The 19,475-nt window shown below is 41.4% G+C and overlaps 1 protein-coding gene across 1 annotated transcript in view; it reads right to left on the bottom strand.

The window, feature by feature from the left end:
• abhd17c (abhydrolase domain containing 17C, depalmitoylase) overlaps positions 1-14,987 on the bottom strand; it is a 36,434-nt gene extending 21,447 nt beyond the window's left edge. Inside the window, exon 1 of the mRNA XM_030097952.1 lies at positions 14,172-14,987. Coding sequence (XP_029953812.1) covers positions 14,172-14,656 — 485 coding nt within the window. The 5' untranslated portion in view covers positions 14,657-14,987. The remainder of the gene's footprint in view (positions 1-14,171) is intronic.
• Between the last annotated feature and the right edge of the window lie 4,488 nt (positions 14,988-19,475).

Raw genomic sequence — 19,475 nt, 5'->3', positions numbered from 1 at the left:
CGCTGCTCCTTGATTCTACTGCTGACCAGAGTCGACTCAAGTAATGGATATTAGAAGCTTTTTCAAAAAGCGGACGTCGCCACCACCAGCAGCAGCAGCAGCAGAAGCTGCAGCAGCAGCAGCAGAAGCTGCTACACAGATTGATGTTCCCGGTTTGTGAAACTCTGATTTTGCTCGCTGGCTATCAGTATTATACGTTAATACCAACAACAACACAACCGCACTGAAAATGAAAGACAGCAAGATCAATGTTACATTCCAGGATAAGGAAAACCCTTTATGAAATATGAATGAAAAGTATTACTAGCAAAATGATTAAAGTGTTCATTGTGCAGAAAAGTGCTCCCTGTCAGTGCTTTGCCATTATATAGGATGTTTTTGGATTATTATACTGTATATTACTATAGCAGATGTTTAAGCTTGTCCTAATTTCAGCTAATATGTACACTTTTGGGTGGTTCAATCAACAGTTAATCATGATGTATTTTTCAGCTAATCCAAGGGAAGAGGGAGAATTTTCTAATCTCATCAAGAAACATTTCAAACATTTAAACTCAATATATCAGTATGTTTCATAGGTTTTATTTCTAAATATTTTTATTTTAGTTCATGTGTGAGTGAAGAGGAAAAGACAGGAGATGACCCACATTTAACATTCCAAAAAAGGCATGACAAGACATGAGAACAGCTCTGAAATATTGTATTTAAAGACTAACAGAGACAGAAGAGAGGAAGGAGTGAAAGAGTGAGGGGGAAAATGAACAGGAAATCATAAAAAATGTGCAGAGAAAGCAAGAGAGAAGAGACAGGAGGTTGAAGACAGGACTTGAGGACAGGATTGAAGAACAGAGCAGTAAAGGACAGCAGAGGTGCCAGCCAGGATCACAGGGAGCCTGCAGTAAGGAAATAAGGTGTTTTATTTCTTTAGTTTATGATCAGTCTGAATAACTTTTGTATTTTAGATTTTTTTTCTTTCTGTTGACATGAGGCATAAAACAATGTTCTTCAAGGCTTTCTGGTGGTAAGACATTTGCGTCATTAAAGGGTCTGATTTTTAAGTGTTCTCCGTGCCTTTCTCAGCTTTGAATTGGTGGTAAGTCGATGTAAAAAAAAAAATAAATAAATAAAATAAAATAAAGACAGTGTAGTGTGCGCGGCACAAAAAATGCCGGAAAAAATAAATCGGCATCTGCACCCTCAGGGCTAAGCCCCTGATCTCCTAGAATCCTAGATCCGCCCCTGCTTGATACCATGACACTTTGATTCAGTGCAAATGCATCGTGAACAATGTTTTACTGCATTTAAGATCACTGGAAGTAATATCTGGGATTATGTTTATTTAGGAATCTAGTTGTTAGTATGCAATTTGTCAAAGGTTACATGTAATGGTAATCTAAGGTGAGGTTTGGGTGCAAGCTACCTGTATCTGTGGTCCCTCTGAGGAGTGGACAACTTGCCCTTGGACTTTAGAGTGTCTGTCCATCACAGGTTTTACTGTATTTAAGAATTAAAGAAACATGAAGAACATGGGCATAAAAGATTGCTTTAAACCCTCGGAAAACATGGTACCTGTCAACACAAAATAACTTTCTAACAAGTTTATATGAGGAAAAGCTTTCACTTGTGTATCATAGATGGTGATCCATACTATGGATCGCTAAACTTCTTCACCCTGCAAAACACACCAATGTCTACCAATATGTGTACTCTGAATAAACCCCCCCAAATATTTGCATGGCTGGTAGTAGAGTAGAAACGATTGCTACGTGGGGAAGCTGTGGCTCAGACAGTGGAAAGACTTTCAATCCCTTGCTTGGTGGTTCAGTTCTCATGGCCACCTATCCATGTGTCCTTGGGCAAGATAATGGTGGGTGAGCGCCTCAGTGTGACCGTGTGTGTCGAGGGGAGAAGTGAGTGGTTATGTACATTGCTTAGAGAGGGCTGAAGTGATTGAAAAACGGGACAGAAATGCACCCATATTATTCTTACTCTACCTGAGCAGCTATTCTGATGCAGGAGGAAACTCAACTTCAACGACGAGAGCTGGTAACAGTCAGGCGCAGGTAGCCAACAGTCAACAAGTAGCACAGAGCGAGTAGCTTTGTCTTTAATGATGTGGTCTGTCCCCTTTATTTCACTCACTTCTAAAGGCAGAGTTCACACTTGTGCAGCTCCTGGAAAACGTATGAAACAGTCAAAATAGCCACAGGAATTCCTTTGTCATGTACCAAAACTTCCTTAGAGCCAGCGATTCATTTGTGGTGTACTCAAACTTTGGTGAAACTTTAATCAAACCATACCGTATGTTCAGCAGACCAAGACTGACTTTTTCAAGCAGACATTATCCATTTTATGGTGGTACCAGACTTCAGACTGAAGTGTTCGTACTTTCACAAATGGACTGCACACAGTGATCACATAAGCATTTATTCTAACCAGAACAAACATGACACCAAAACTATTTACTGTGTTATTTTTTTCTATTTGCACAGAGAAAAAGACCAGAGCGTTGACAACGCGTTGCCGTCTGGCAGCAGTTTCACATGTCGGGTAAACGGGCCTTCTGAGGGTATCCATTTGGAGGAGGGATTACTTGCCCCCTGGAGAGAGGGGGGCACATCACATGCTGTGCAATCCATGACCAAAAGTAACTTCTCAACCCGCTGAAAACACCCGACAGTTCTGCTTGAGAGAGTCAATTCCTCTCACAAGCTCATTCCTCCTTCGGGATCATTTTCTTTGACATCTTCCAGGATGGCTTTTTGAACTCATAATCTGTGACAGCCATTACTTTTGGCTATCCGACAGATTTTATTCCTGGTTCAATTCTACAGTAAAGACGTTAGGAGATGCTTCAGACACACTTTCATCCCTGTTGGATTTATTGCCCCTGGCAGGAAAGCACATTACACGAAGCCTCAAACTGCACTAGGTTAAACTGGTGCTGAGCAAGTCTAAAGGACACATTATGAACGGAAATTAAAGGCACTCGCCAGTGCTGGAACCAAGACTGTTGCAAACAACCCAAACTGTAACACTCTGTGCTACACACACACATGCACAGACACACACACAAATGGTTTCCATTAGAAAGAATACCTTCAATTATAATTCAAGCTTAATTTTCCAGTCATCAAACAACTATCACAACTGATGAGTAACATGTGAGAATCGGAAGAACTCACGAATTCCGGTGAAAGAGCTTCATCTCCTGAAGCAAAACAGAAGCACTGTGTTCACAACCAAAACTTTCCAAAACATTGAAGAATGTGAACGGAAATCTCCACAGAAATAGCCACGCAGATGGAGAAGGAGCACAATGTTTCCATGTGCACACTTAAGCCAGTATTTTTTTTTTTTTTGTAAAAAAAAAAAAAAAAAAAAAAAGGAAAAAAAGGCTTCTTTAAATAAACTTGGTAGAAACTCCATGGAAAAATCCAGATAGGCAATAAGAGCAATGAAGTAAAAGGTCTTCAAATGGAAGCAGAGGAAATGGAAAGCTGAAAACCCAGCTTATAGATGCGGCTGTTATTGAACAGGTCCATGCATCTGTGAAGAGCTTTCAAACCGAACAGGTGGCGTGTGATCCAAGTAACAACACATCGTGTAAATGTGTCCCGCTGCAATCACAGATGGACAGTGTGGTCCACCTGTGATCCAACATCTGGGTTCTGAAGTGGTCAAAGTCAAAGTGGGAGAAAACTCAACCTCTAGATGGAAAAATCAAAGTTTGAACTTGCAGTGTTGCACTTCCAGTCAGTAAAAGTAAACTGTGACAGCTGCAGGTGGTGCGACAAGTTAGATGAAAATAATTCACTGTTAGTTTTATTTTTAACCATTTCAGTGACTTTTACATACAGCTCTGCTGAAGTGCCACCTGCGGGTATAAAATTACACCATTATTCTCAGAGATGCTCGACCAAGAACCACTCACATGGATGTAAGTGGTGACTTGGAACACAACTCAAAGGTTTTTCTGAGAAAATTACACCGCAGTCTGAAGATCCGAGGCATATGGGAAGCCTCATTAACAACTTCAAGGGTTCTTAACTGAGCTGCATGCAGTGTGATATCTTTGTACGAAGCTTTTCTTTGGTTTCTGAGCGCTTTGAGGATTCTGACCTTTTCAATGACTTGTGCATACATCTCTGCCACAGTTTTGCCTGTGAGTACGAAGAATATGCTAGCTCAAGAACAACTTTCCTGAATACCCTCACACACATTTCCAGTTTGAAATGATGTGATGAATGCAAAAACTGTTTTGTTTTGTTTCCTCCAGCATAGACAGCATTCAGAAGAACGTAGCACTACAATCAGAAATGTTTCCAACACACTGAACATGTTTTTTGTTCCGTGAGCCACGGTTCAGTGCTGATCCAGATGTAATTATGTTCCCAAATGGGAAACAAACAGGAGCTCCACATCCTTAACTGTTCAGGAAGGGCCTTTATCTCAGTAAACAACAATTTGCTGGTAGTGATGATATTCAAAAAAAGAAAAAAGAAAGAAAGAAAGACAGAAAAACCATAGCTGTGGTTAACCAGGACCAGTGGTTGGGGGTCTAACCTGTTATGTGTGGCTGACCTACCTCTGGAAAACAAGAAGAAAGTTACTGACGGACACAAAAGGGCAGAGAAGCTGTGGGAGAGAATTCTTTCAGCAGACATGATGTCACTGGTTCCTTGATCAGCGCTGCTTAAATCAGAGCTGCTATTTAGCTTAGATCATTCGACTATATCAAAGCCTTGTTGGTGCGCCGCATAAAAAGGTTTTAGGAGACAAAGTGACAAGCCGTATTACAAATCACTTCTGATTATGGCGAGTAAATAGGCCAAGGTGGTGGGGACGCCCAGGCTGACGCCTGAGGCACTCAGGTAGATTGCCGGAGGCAAAATAGTGAGGGATGAAAACAACATCCATTTCTGAGACGTGAAGCACATCGCAAATAGGCTCTAAACAAGGCTGCCTGAAAATACAGTCATTAACAAAACACAGCCAACAGCTCATCATTACTCCCAAAGGAGAAGGAACCAGGGAGCAGGCCAAACACACTGCAACATCAAAGAACCACTAAGGGATGTCCTTTAAGAGCCACAATTATTCGAATTCTCAGACTCCACTAAATGCACAGGCCTTGGAAAAATATTCCTTTAACACATTGTCTCAATAAATAACAGCTACCAGGGTGAGTCAACCAGAAAACATTGGCTTAGTGTTTCAGCGTGTGCAGATCAATGACTTCACAGAGCCGGTTAATGGGTAGCCTCGAGATCATTGGCGCACCCAAAAAACAAACAAACCAAAACAATTGAGGTGAATTTTACAATACTGCGTTTAGTAATAGCGTCTTGAATTCGAAGAAATAACTTTTTTTTTAATCAGCAGCTGTATTCTATGTCTGCAGTTGCCTGCTAGCCCCACGTGTGCTAACACTGGAAACACGATTACAATTCCACCACATCGTAACAAAAGGAAAGAAAAAGCATGTCCGAGGGTGAATGTCGACAAGGCAGATCTCAATGTTCCACCAACATGTGATATCCAGTTTTTTGAGTGCTATGATAATAGCATATACCAAAAATACAAGCACTTAGAGGGATACTTCAACATTTTGGCAAATTGGCCCATTTAGCGCAATTCCTTAGTCATTTCGAACAGCACACTTACTTTTTTTGTGAGGGCGAGCTGTTGTTTATTCAGAGGCGAGTCGGGGAAGGTTTTCGGGACGGACACAATGGAAGTGAAGGGTATTTTTGTTCCCCCTCGTCAAACTCATCAAATACGAAATCCAACAACCCCAAAACACTTTGGTGGACACGTTATAATCCGCACATTCACTACGCTGTGGAACACCAACAAATAATATTGTAGCGTTATGACACTGAAGCAAATACTGGGAACTACTTTTTCTTTTGAAATCACTACGCCCAGACGCCATGTTTAGTAAGTAGTTCCGTCTTAGCAATCTTTGCATTAATATTTCACAGCATAGTGAATGTGCGGATTATAACGTGTCCACCAAAGTGTTTTGGGGTTGTTGGATTTTGCATTTGATGAGTTTGACGAGGGGAACCAAAAATACCATTCACTTCCATTGTGTAAGTCCTGAAAACCTTCCCCGACTCACCTCTGAATAAACAATAGCTCGCCCTCACAAAAAAAGTAAGTATGCTGTTCGAAATGACTAAGGAATTGCGCTAAATTGGCCAATTTTCAAAAATGTTGAAGTATCCCTTTAAGTAGATAATACTGACGATCCACCAGTCATGAATGGGCCACTCCACGACCCTCAACAGGATGAAGCAGTATATGATGGACGGACGGATGGATAGACGGAGGACTGGTCCATTCGTCTACCTCAACATTATTTGTATTTATTGAAGCTGTAGTGTCATCAGCTGCTAGACGAACTTTAGCCTTTTCCTTCTGGCGCTTGTATTCAGGCTTCAACAATCCATCAACAACCCAAAGACTTTTGCTGAACAAAAAAAAAAAAAGTACAAGAAGCCTTTCTATCTCACACATAAATCAAAAAACAAATGCAATGCAGTGCTCTGTTCTGCAGAGAAATTCAGTGGAAAAACATCATACGGTTCTTTAAAATGCCATCACAGGGGGGCTTAGTCAATAAAGGAGGTTATGCTGGAGTCCTGTGGGGGGTGAAAAGTGAATCATTATCATATAATGTGGAGATGTCCATTACTCCAACAGTACTGGGGGGAAATAAAAAGTATTGTGGACAAAGTTTCGGAAGTAACAATATCATTTTGTTTTGAGACATTATATCTTGGAATAAGATCAAACACAGTTTGGGTTTTGAAAAGAAGTATATGTTCAATATTCTGTTGACAGCAAGCAAGAGAGAACTCACAGGAAAGTGGCGGAGAACAGACATTCCTACGGTTGAAGAATGGATTAATGTGACCCACAATATCTCTGTAATGGAGAAACTGACGTCAATTATAAGATTTGACCAAGAAACATTCCAAGGTTGCTGGAAACCTTGGATTGATACAGATCTGCATGTCAACCACATTTTAGACACTAAATCCATATTGAAGACACTACCATCACCGCCTCCCCTTATTTCTTAAGCTACTCGAGCTATTTGTAATTATTTGTGTTTAAAGTGCAGGAACACAGAACTTATACTTACAAGAATTCATATATCTTTCTTCTTAAAAAAAAAAAAAAAAATCTGTTTTTCAACTAGAATAAAACACTGAAATACAGAGTAAATTAGTTATTTTTTTAATATGTATATATATATATATATATATATATATATATATATATATATATATATATATATATATATATATATATATATACCACTGCAAGAAAATGTACATAAAAACAGGCATTGTTATTGAATAAAGATGTTAAGCTGCTGTTAATGCTACGAAATTTATCATTTCTGTATCACTTGGTTGAACTGCAGTTCGTCGTCCAACTGCTATATTTTTCATTCTCTCTCACTTGTGAGCTTATTTTGATTGAAGATAGAGAAAACTGTCCTTGCGAACTATGCCGCGATCCTTTGTCCAAATGAGAAATACAGGTGGGGCAAAAGCAACTGATTGGTTGCATTACCTCCTTTCAGCCGATCTGGACCATGACACATCATTAATGCAGAGTCTATTCTGCCAACGCAAACTACGCTGGGCAACGTGCAGCATCACTCACCAACCTTAAAATCTGCCATCACTGATGAAGCTTCTGCAATGCCAATCAACAAGGACTGATGCAAGACCCTGCCATGACGTGATCACATGGTGATTAGAAAACAGATTACGCTTATTGATTTAAAGATCTCTCTCATACTTATCACTGCCACTAAAAACGAACTCCATCACAGTGCAAAGTGACGTGCAGGACTGCACGAAACGGCGCGTCTCCAGTGGGGACGTGCTCTTTCAAAAGAGAAAGTAAAAGTACAGAAAAGCCATTCAGCGTTTTAAAACTGATGGCGGTTGAAACAAAGCATTATCTCTGCAGCTCCAGCGACATAACAGAGCCCTGAAGGCTCTGCTTACGGGACACCATGAAATCAAATCCTGTCCGAGGCCACGCACTTAATGACTTGGCACAAAACGTGATTAAAAAGATATTGAATAAACATAAAGTTGCTCCTCAGGTGCTTCACTTCCCCGAGGAGAGGCTGATGATTAACCGAGTTTTATGCTCGGGCAGGTTGCTCCCCAGAGGATTAGGGAACAATGAAATGTTTCATTTTGAAGCGAGGTGGGAAGAAATCCTGTTGGTTTCCTTTCAGAGGCATTTAGACTTACTTTCAAATGGAACATTAATTTCAAACATGTTCAGAATATGGAAGCTGTAAATGTGCTAAATCATCTATGGAATACAGAACAGCCTTTCGCCTGATTACCAGTAATAAGTAAGAGAATGGAACAGCTGCGCTGATAGCCTATCATAACATTCAAACTCTCAGCAAAAAAAGTTAAACAAGCTGCAGAAAGCAGCAATCAACTCCACTTCTGCGGCTGTGATGAGCTCTGCTCTACAGTTTGTGTATAAAGCCTCTGAAAAGTTCCTTGGTGAGAAAACATATGATCTGCTCTGTAACCAATTCAGGCGTAGAGCTGATCTGAAGTCACTCATTAACATTACAAGCATGTGCTTGGTTTGCATCAGGAAGCCGGAGCACACAGAGAAAGGCCTCCTAGGCACAAGGAAGACATGCGAACGATACACAGAAAGACTCATCCTGGATTCAAACCTGGATCTCAGGCTGCGAAGACTAACTACAAAGAAGAGACTGACTTAACACCACAGCAATATTATATCTTATGCAGACATGTTGAAACATAAATGGTGGTTTTGCACCTTGACGTGATTCAACCACAACTTTATTGATCCCATAAAAGGTGTTTGATTCACAGCTTCCTCGCTACAGGATCAACACCAAACGAGGGCAGAAATCCCATGTTTAACCTACTGCGACACAAACAACTCACAGATTACGAGTAATCTATGCACAGAGCCATTAGTCATTCTAGGAGTGGGTAAAACTTTACACTAATGACTCTCAAAAGAGATGATTAGGAGTCAGGAATTAGAGAACTGGAAGTTCAGTCAGTAAAAACAGACTGCAGTCATTCTGTCCATGGAGGAACATTACAGAGGAACGTCGACATTTCTGAAGCTTGACACAGCACAACAACTGGAAAAACATCTCAAAAGATATTTAACACTTTGAAGGAAACAGTCAGGATTGCATATGTTAAAAAGAGAAAAAACACAACTTGATAGTTGCAAGCATGGCGGAGGCAGCAACATGGGCCACTTTGGATATTTCCCTCAAGTTATCAGTGTATCTGGAGGCTGAATAATGGGGGGAAAAAAAACCTATAATGAAATCCCTAAGAAAAGATGATCCACCGTTAGGGAGAATCGAGTCAGAGTTTAGAGCTGAATTTATGACAGTTTCATACGAGTCTCTGTTTGATCTGCTTCAAGCAAACCACAGCTCAATTCCTCAGACAAACCACTTCATTTCTGCAGGTGGGAAAACTCATCCGCATTTGTGCTAGCTTGAACCAAACAGGCAAAACTTTAGTCCACTTAAAAATGTGTGTTTTGGTTCAATTTCATTTGAACCCTGGTTGACTTCCTGTATTCGGTCCTCACTGCACCAAAGACTGTGGTGAAGCATGTGGTACTGTTTGAGTAGGGAAAAAAAAAAACCTAAAGCCAACAGCCGAGGCAGCTAAGAAAAACTTAGGGAAATGTCTTGTGTGCAGACAAGATGCCTGCTCTTACCCGCACTCGGTCAGACGAGCATACACTGCAGTGACTTGTGGATACCCACAAGAACAGTTATGTCTCTTAGATCGTCTCATGAAAGGATGGTGGCACGCGGATTCCATTGCCATGTTCATGCTCATATGAGGCTGCTTCTTATGAAAGAATAATGAGGCTAAAAAACAAATGTCAACACAAAAACCTCAGAGGAGTGCAAATTTGTCATGGCGCCCTTATTTGTTGTATGTGACTTTTTTTTTTTTTTTTTTTGAGGGGTGTGTGAAGAAGGCTGGATGGGACGAATTTCAGTTTTCGGTCAATCAATGAGCAGGACTCTCTTCTTCCTGGTGCCATTTTCAATCCTCGCCAGTATTTTTATTTTTTAGGGTAAAAGCGTCCCAAAATGAGCGGCTGTTGTAAGTGTGTGACTGCATGTCTCCCCGGATGAGCCTTGTGTAACAGCATCCGAAAAGAGATGCTGTGGAATGAGCTCTGGGAGCCGCGCACGGCAGAAACACTGCAGCAAACAATCTGGCAGAGCTGAAGCAGTTCTGTAAGGAAAAATAGTCCAAGAATCCTCCTGAGTGTTGTGCACCTCTGATCAGCTGCAGCAGGAAGAGCTTCAGCTTCAGCTTATTGCTCCCAGAGGACTTCCAACTTGTTCACTTACATTTTACCAACATCACTGTTAATGTCAGACAACTGTGTTGAACAATAGAAAAGAAACACTGAAATATCTAGTGTGATATCAGGTTAAACATACACTGTTTGTGAATGCTTCTGGCGGAGGTGGAGACCAGTGCTCGCAGTAAACAAACATTTTCATATTTTCTTGTCACTACAAATTTATCAATGCAAAGTAAAGCTTGAGAAGCTTTAGGAAAGACAACAATGTGTCTGTGTGCATTGATGCAGACATTTAAGGGCTCGTGTAGCTCCAGATAAATAGATTATCTGACAGAGAAAATTAATGTGTGCCGACTCTGCTGATCAATTATCAAAAGTTGTTTATCATTCCCTTGATCCAGCAGCAGAACTGTAACAAATTACTTTCTTACATCTGTTTACATTCTTCTTCATGGGCAGTCCAAGATAATGTAAATGCGGGAGCCATGTAAAGATGGTACAGAGGATAAGTATGAGGCGGCTGTCAAAGCGCTTGCATGACAGATCAACACTACATGTTTACCGAGTAGCAGTGTGTTAGTGGAAACACGGCGTCACAACTACGTCCAAGTGTCAAAACAAGCCTTTTTCAGGTTCAAAACACAAAGAGACGCGATAGAATCGCTGCTCTCTGAAAGACAACAGCATCACGCAAACAAGGCTTCGACTGGAAAAGCACACTGGCCTGCTCAAAGACAAACGCCTGCTCATGGGCTCAGAACATGAGTGGTGTTTCCAAACTGCTCCTCATGAGAGCAACCAAACCCAAACTGTTGGACTGGGCGAAGACACACCAGCCTTTTAGAGGATGGATGGAAAATAAAGTCCCGCTGACTGATGAAGCCCCATGTGGGATCGGAGACAGCAAACAAAAGTACATTCACTGATTTTTGTCTATATTTTAGATGATTTATTTAGGAAATAAAAATAGAGAGCCATCTGTCAATGCAGCGCATGAAAACAGTGAGGGCCAATTTAATTAGAGCTTTCAAAAAGATCACAGTGGGAATTCCTAGTTGTAAGAAGAAGAAAAAAGGTTGACATACTGTTTGGATTTATAACTGACAGCTGGATTTGGCTCCAGTTTTGAACATTTCCTACATTAGCGGTTTGCTATTGGGTGCAACACTTGTTGCATCATTGATTTCTAACACCGTTACCTCGTGGCCAGAGAACAAAGCACTCACTCTCCCACATAAAGGCAGGGGGTTTGTTTTGAGTTGCACAGAACGTGGTTCTGTTGGAAGTCTGCATTGAAAATGTGAGCAGGGTGATATTTTTCTTTGTTTAGTTTGACTTTTACTATTGAACCAAGTCCATTTCCTCAGAAAAATGGGCCGTATCATTCCAGACACCCAACGTTTGGAGTCAGAAAACAGCATGATCCTGTCCAGGAAAGCTAAATATAGTAGCTTTTTTTAAATATATAGGATTCTTTGACAATAATATAGTAACTTCATACACACAGGCAGAGCTGTAAGTACAAGTCATAGAGATTGTCAAAAGTTTGCATGACTGATATCTCAGCTTGTGTCTCAGTACTGTGTTTTATTCCTGAGAAATTTATTGAAAAATGATTTTCTTGGAAATTTTTACAATTTGCCAAGTGGTTTGGTCGGCTGTATTGCAACTGCGATAGAAGTCAAGAGGCATTTGTAAAGCTGCGTTAGCACCTGGTCCGACCATGACATTAATAAATAATCTGCATGCTAACATTCTGAAAAGCTAAAAAAAGAGCCGGAGCATGTTGGTGGCCAGTTAAAGTCACATCAGGGAGTATTTTGTGGAGTTTTTAACCTTGTAAAACTTTAGCTCGCCGATAATTAGCCTAGACGCCCGCTAGCACCCGGTCCGAGTCCACGCAGAGTGGGAGAGAGGTTTGAGTTCAGGCTGGAGCAGTGGCATCACTGGCCTCAGCTGTCACTGTGAGAAATTAAAATCTTTACTGCCTCGGTTATTTTCCTGCTGGTTTGAGAAGCAGTGTCAGTATCTTCACACTCGCCAAGGCCTTAATCTATAAACTTGTTCTGCATGCTAAACTATTTAAAGATAAAAGTAAATTAATTTGGAATTGATCTAAAATAAGTCATGTTATTAAAAAAGTGACAGGTAATGGGGGTTACGGTCGAGTTTTTAACAGCCCTGCTCATTAATCTGACAAACCAGAAAGCCGCTGAAGCACATCTCGCCCACATTAAAATATCGGAGGATGGAAATATTGAAGTCAGCTAAGACTCTTAATACTCTGGACTCGATGTGTAACTGTCTACACTCTGACCCAGGCGAAACGGCCGTGCACTTTGATGTGCAACATCTTGTAAAAAGATATGCAACTTTTATACACAGACCCTGAATGAATGTCTCTTCTCACTCTGATGGCTCCTGATGCGCTCTCACATTTTCTCTTCATCTCCTACTCCAGAACACACAAACTTTTGTTTGTGCAGTGGTTTTTCATGCGCTTGGGGGGTTAGAGACTTGTTTGGATGCAATCGCATGACCACTTTCCCGAGGTCTGATGATCTGAACCATCAGTTTATAGACGTGCACTAGTCTGCTCTTTAGACACTTCATTCGCCAAAAAACAATACATTTGGTTCATGAATAAGTTATAGTTCACTCTTCTTACTTCACTCTAACAACTGAAACATTTCCCCTTATGAAATTTAAATCTTACCCTTTATTCCCCTTTCCCCATGCTTGATCTCATGGATCTTGAAGTTATATTGTTTTCTAAAATATAGATTTTGTCTTGTAATATGGACTCTGAAATGTGCAGGCTTCACATGCTGACGTGAACTGTTGCACTGCATATAGTTCTGCATGTGGTTCTCAGTGACTGAAGAAAAAAATGCTTCATAATGAGATTTTCCAAATAGTGCTGTACAGAGCAACATTTCAGCTTTTTTTCCCTCGAGTGTCTCTTTAGAAAGTTCAACTTTGATACTCTCAGAGCAGATATACTCACACTAGAAAAAAGCATCAAACCTCAAAAGTGCGTTTATTAATACATGCCATAGATGCCTGTGTGTCTCTGTTTTGAGAGCCATGGTGTTTCCTGCCTTTAACCCTTCAACACCTGGGATTTGAACCAGTGCCCCATGACCCTGGTCCTCATGCTGGATGAGTGCTTGCATCCACCCATCTGCAGCGGGTCTGCAGAGACACGGTGCCTTACAGCAGCCCCAGCAGAGGATGCCCAAGACAAACTGAGGTCCTTGACCTTTTAACGGAAGTGACGGAGGTAGCAAGACAATCCAAACTCAAGTGATTTGCCTGAAATGCATGATACGAAGGAGTGTAAGCCGCCCACGTCAGGGCTGGATCACTTGAAATGCATGATAGTGCCAGGTGTGAACGAGGGAGACGGGGAATCAAACCTGCAACCTTCCGATCAAAGAGACAACCATTCGACCAACCGAGCCACAGGTGCATCGGCCTCATGGGAAACCAAAAACTATTTGGATTGCTTGAAAATGTGTTGGAATAATAACTTTCAACAGTTTTCTAATGCAGGTCAGCAGGCAATCAGCTGATATGAAGCTGAATGACGTGTTCAGAAAGTTTTATAGCTTATTTTATATCTTCAGATCATATAACAAGTACAAAGGTGTGCTGTGCTGGCTTTTAACGACTTCAGGTAAATGGGAACTTGTAGAAACTCTCCATATTGTCTGGCCACTGTGGGTTTGAAGTGATTCACATGAACAGATGTCTGCTGACCCCAACCCTCCACTCACTTGTTCCTGAGCACCTGCCAGGCGGCCTCGATGTCCGCGTACAGGTTCTTCTCGGACGGCTTCCCGGTGCTGACCCCGTACCCGGAGTAGTCGTAGGAGAACACGTTGCAGTTGATCCTGGACCCGAGGCCGATGTAGAAGCTGCACATCTGGCCCAGGTCCACGGCGTTCCCGTGGGAGAAGAGCAGCGTGTAGCGGCTGTTCGGGGCGCAGCGCACGAACATGCAGCCGACCCGGTTCCCCCGGCCGGAGCGGGTGGTGAACACCTCCACGGCGTCCAGCTCCCGCTGGGAGTACTGCCAGTCCGCCCGCTCGGTCAGGCGCAGGCTGGTGGCTCCGTCGGCGTCGGTGTGCAGGGAGTAGGTGGGCTCCGGGGGCAGGAAGGCCAGCTTGGCCGCGATGCGGCTGGGACAGGGCGGACAGCAGAAGAGCCAGCACAGCTCGCCGATAGAAAAGCCGTTCATCCTGGGGCCTTCCTCGGGCATTTAGACGCGGGGCTCCCCGGTGCTCTGACTGGTTGGGAAGGCGGCCGGAACCCAGTGGAGCATGAACGGCTTGTCTGGAGGCGCGGCGGCGGGAGGAGCGAGCTCTGTGGCGGCTAACGCGCTAGCCAACGGCAGGCGGCGAAAACCGGGGATTTCGCGGAGTTCACGGGATAGCTACAAGGTGGCGGTTAAGTCCATGGTTTTCCGCAGCAGTGACCTCAGCTCCGACCAGTCGAGATGGGATAAATCCGCCCGTGGCGCTCATTCCCAGCTGCTCCTCAGCGTGAGCCGCTAATGTTGTGCTAAGAGGGAGCAGCCATTCCTCTGAATGGAGCCGGTGTTCCGGTTCACACTCACTTCCGGTTTACCTTCCGACCCCCTCACTGCAAACTCATATCAAACACACATTTCAAATTATAATAATAAAAGGACATTTAATTTTCTTTCACCCTCATATTATAAAACATAGAAAAAGACAACCAGAGCAGGTGAATAAAGTCACGTGACAGCTTTTAGGAAATAACCAAGAGAGAAATCAAAACAAATTTAGTCAAATATAGAACACAGAAAATAAATACAGATGCTCGTGAGTAAAAGAATAAGGTCTCGAGCTTTTCTTTTCTTTATCTTTTTTTGTTCCATCCATTGCTCCATGCTTGGCACTGTTAAGCCTTGTATTTAATAATGTTTAATAAATTAATTTGTTCTTGTTCTTTAGATTAGAATCCTTCCGCGATCTCCACAATATTATATTTATGTTCTATTGCGGAGTTTTCCTGTAGGATTAATAAAGTACTTCTGTTCCAATCTGTTAAAATTTGAGTGTTCATCTGTGTTGAGGGCTATGAAAGTTTATTTCTTTAAAGAATCCTCCTCTGAGTCTGGTTCTACAGAAAGTCTCCACCTCTGAGTTTCACGTGTCTCGTTTTATTCGTTTTATTGATGTTTTTCTATAATATTATAGACGGAGATGCAGATGAAGTGAGAGAATTCGATATTTGTAATGTTACAGATATTTCCCGTTTCACATATAATTAGTATAATTGCTTTCAGTTATTGATTGTGAGAAAAACATGTAGTATTACTGATGATATATTCATAATATCTGCTATACTTTTCACAGATAAATACAAAGAAACCTCAATCACTTGGGCATCAGGTCTCCTAAAAAAAGAAGAATGAATAGACAAGACTTCACTCTTGATCCCAATTAATCAGATAATTAAAAAGTCACTATCAAAAGGAAAAGCGAAAAGTTGCCACCTAATTTTTTCAATGTGTTAAGATAAAGGGCATTATTGACTGAGGGGTCAGAGTCTTTCCTCGTTTACTAACCTCACTTAGCATGCGATAAAGTACAGTAAAGAAGTTGAACACCACAGGTTAACTTCAATGCATTCTAAAAATCAATGGAAAACTATTTAAACCAGATATTCTTACAACTACAGATTAAAGGGGTTTGAGATCAGCTGGTTTGTCTTGTATTGAGACAGTATTGAAGATGAAGATTGCATTAGTCACATTCTGAATAGTATTCAAAAATCCTTGCTGATGCTGAAAGTCCTGAGTTTCCTCAGCAGATGAAGCCATTACAGTCATCTGTACACACAGGCTCAGGTGTAAAACTCAGACTTCCAGTATAAAAAGACTGAACCTGCTCCACCACTTCATTCCCAGTGCTGTGGGCTTGGAAAAGGGAGCAATCGAGCTTTTCCTCTGATCCCACAACACAGCTGTGTGTTTTTGTCAGCACTCATTCCCAGCAAGCTCTGCTTAAACATTAGTGCCAGGGTGTTTACTGCCTGCTAGTACCTGGACGGAGCCCCTACCAGCGCTGTGAGCCACCGGGGCCACAGTGTTGGAGAACAAATAGAAAATGTTCCCTGGGTACATTTACCGTGAGCAGTGAGTAATATGAGATGGCTTTGAGAGCAATAAAAGTCTCCAAACGTCTCCATGGAGAACAGAGGTGGGGACGCCGGGTCCTGGGGGGCATGTTTTCAATGTCACCTTAATCTAATGAAGGCTCGATGAAGAGGGAAGTCCTCCTGGGAGTCAGTAGCTTTATAGCTGAGAGTCACTCGGAATAGCAATCCAAGGTGGTCGTCTGTCCATACGAATGTCCAGGTACTGGTTACTCTTAATGTTTCTAACATATTGTTGTCTGTGAGCACAAACTAGCAGCCTGGCATGCTAACTACACTGCTTTCAGGTTTGCTACTGTTTTCATGTAAACAGACATTGCTGTCAAAATGTTGCCGCATTATTATGAAACTTATCTGGAATGAAAATACAACTAGAGACATTGTAATGTAAACAGGTCCTTGGAGGCAGCAAAGCACCCGTCCACAGCATGATGATACCGCGACCATGTTTTACAGGATGGACTTAATTGTTAACCTGTGAACCGCTTCTGATTCAAAACAGCCAATCTTTATTTTAACCTGTGCAAAAAAAAAAAAAAAAAAAAGTTAAATGACTGTGATGGATCTCTGACAACCAGAGACAAAGAGTCTCATGTCCAGACTTTCTCCTGCTTTTAAAGACTATGATATTAAAATTTCATACCAGGATAGAGTGATTCTGGTTAATTTGGTAATAAAGATACACCTAATAATTTCCACTTACATTTGATTCATTGTCATGAAGCAAAATTTAAAAGCATATAGAAATGATTGTTAAAAATTGAATTCAAGCTTATAATAAATTGTTTTCCATTAAAGCAATTAAAACACAACACAGACGTCTCTTGATAACTTTCCTATTACATCAGCTGTGTAGACATTAGTTATTTTTATTTTTATGTATAAGTGATTGAGATTTTTAGTGTATTCATTTTCTAAACTGAAACTTATTCTATGTCAAAACAATATGTTAAAAATTTTATCAGATTCATTGAGATACTCGGCAACCTTTTCTTTATTTACTGACAATGTTTCTGCCATCACTGCAGCTCATACTTTACTAAATAAATCACATCCGTAAGAAGAAATGACACCTCTGCCAGCGTCATTGAAACATGTATGCATATATAACTTCTCCTGTCAGTGAACACTGACAGAGCTTTAGGAGGCACTACAACACAATATTTACAAGTTTCATTCTAAAACTCACTTGGAAACACTTTTGATAATATTTGATTTCATTACAGACTCTATTGACTGCAGTCATTTCGAAAAATGCCCCGAGATCTGAGACAGACTGTGTTATGGAAGAGCCATCCAACTCAAGTCTCCCTCAAGTCTCCCATCAATGAGAAACAGGTGAAAGCCTGCTCAGCGTCCAGGGGAAAAAAAATAACAGAATTCTTCAGTTTGATGGAAACAGGACCGAAGTGATCAGCCTTGACTCAAAGAGATCTGGAAGAAGAAACCGTCAGTATCAGTTCCAACATGTGGGAGCATCATGTCGTTGGGGTGTTTATCCCTGGTCGGTTTTATAACACAATATAATCCTTTTAGAGTCCAAGTAGTCCTATTTTGAAACACTGCTGGATTTTCGTGCTCAGCTCTATATTTAAATCTTAAACAGTAAGTGGTGTCATACTAGATATTTTCCTTGTTTTGATGTCCCGCAGACAGACAAACACCAAATAACTAACATATGAAGAACCATCAAAGCATTACTGAGGCTATAATCTCATTATTATTCTTTGCCATGGTGGTCTACTGCTCACACGTTTCTCACTGAATACCACATGTACCAGTACTTCAATAAACCTCCAGTAGTGTCTCAGCCCACCACTGAAGCTCTGATCATGGCCGCCGTGTGTCGCTTTACTGCTTCCTGTTCCCAGACAGGACGCTCGTCGTCGTCGGCCGGTTTTGGAAACAAACAGTTTTGTCTGGTCATCATCATCTGGCTTTCCCACATTTAGCAAGGAAAACTTCACTGACCGACCATCTCTCAGCATCATTTCCAGAAGGATAACACAGTTGGTTCCTCTTGTTCTGTGTATAGTTTATAATCTGTGGCCTAAAATCTGGAATGGAGTTCAGAGGAGTCGTACCCGTTCACTTAAATATTTGTCGGCATGGTTTGTTGGTAATGTAAAGTACAAGCACACTTCATTCTACCATTCCCAAAAACAACTGTGTGTGCACGTGTGTGTTTTCAACTCAATCAATGTTTACTCCTACAGCAGTTTTCACACAAATAATATGGAAAAAAAAGTGCATTAAATATAAAAAGGAGCACAGTAATTGCCCCTGTCACCCTTTTTCTTAATTTTAATCGTGTTTTTTCAAAACTGAATGTACTAACAACCATGAATATATCTTTGATGATATCGTTCAACCTAAAACGATGCGACGTTTGGAGGAGGAGGACATGCACCAGCACAGACAGACATACCATTAAGGGTAATGAGGGGAGGGGAGGAAATGTGTAGTTAGAAATTATCCGAAAAAAAAGAGGGGGGTCGGATACAGAAGGGACGAACGGGAAACTATAACACACAGTGAAGAAAGAAAACCAACAACAAAGTCGGTAAGTCAAACAGAGCTGTGATCACTGACGCATGCTTGTGTATTTGTTATTTAAACAGCTTGTGTGTGAGATGTGTGTGATGTGACAGTGGTAACTGGTCCTGTGGCCGGCGCTTGTTTCCACAGTCCTGCGATCGCCAGTGACAGAGACACATTTCTCGTCATTGCGTCAGACCGTTCTGATTCCTCCCATAAGTGTCTCTTATTGCTCAGACCTCAAATCATTAATCATACTTCAGTTGCCGTTGGCATTTTTTTTTTAAATATATGAATAGAAAACAAATAACACACATCAGCAGCAAACACTTCTGTTTGCGTTTGTTAATGCAGAT

Source organism: Salarias fasciatus, chromosome 1 (genome assembly GCF_902148845.1).
Source record: "Salarias fasciatus chromosome 1, fSalaFa1.1, whole genome shotgun sequence".
Classification (NCBI taxonomy): domain Eukaryota; kingdom Metazoa; phylum Chordata; class Actinopteri; order Blenniiformes; family Blenniidae; genus Salarias; species Salarias fasciatus.
This window is presented reverse-complemented; position numbering and strand designations above follow the sequence as displayed.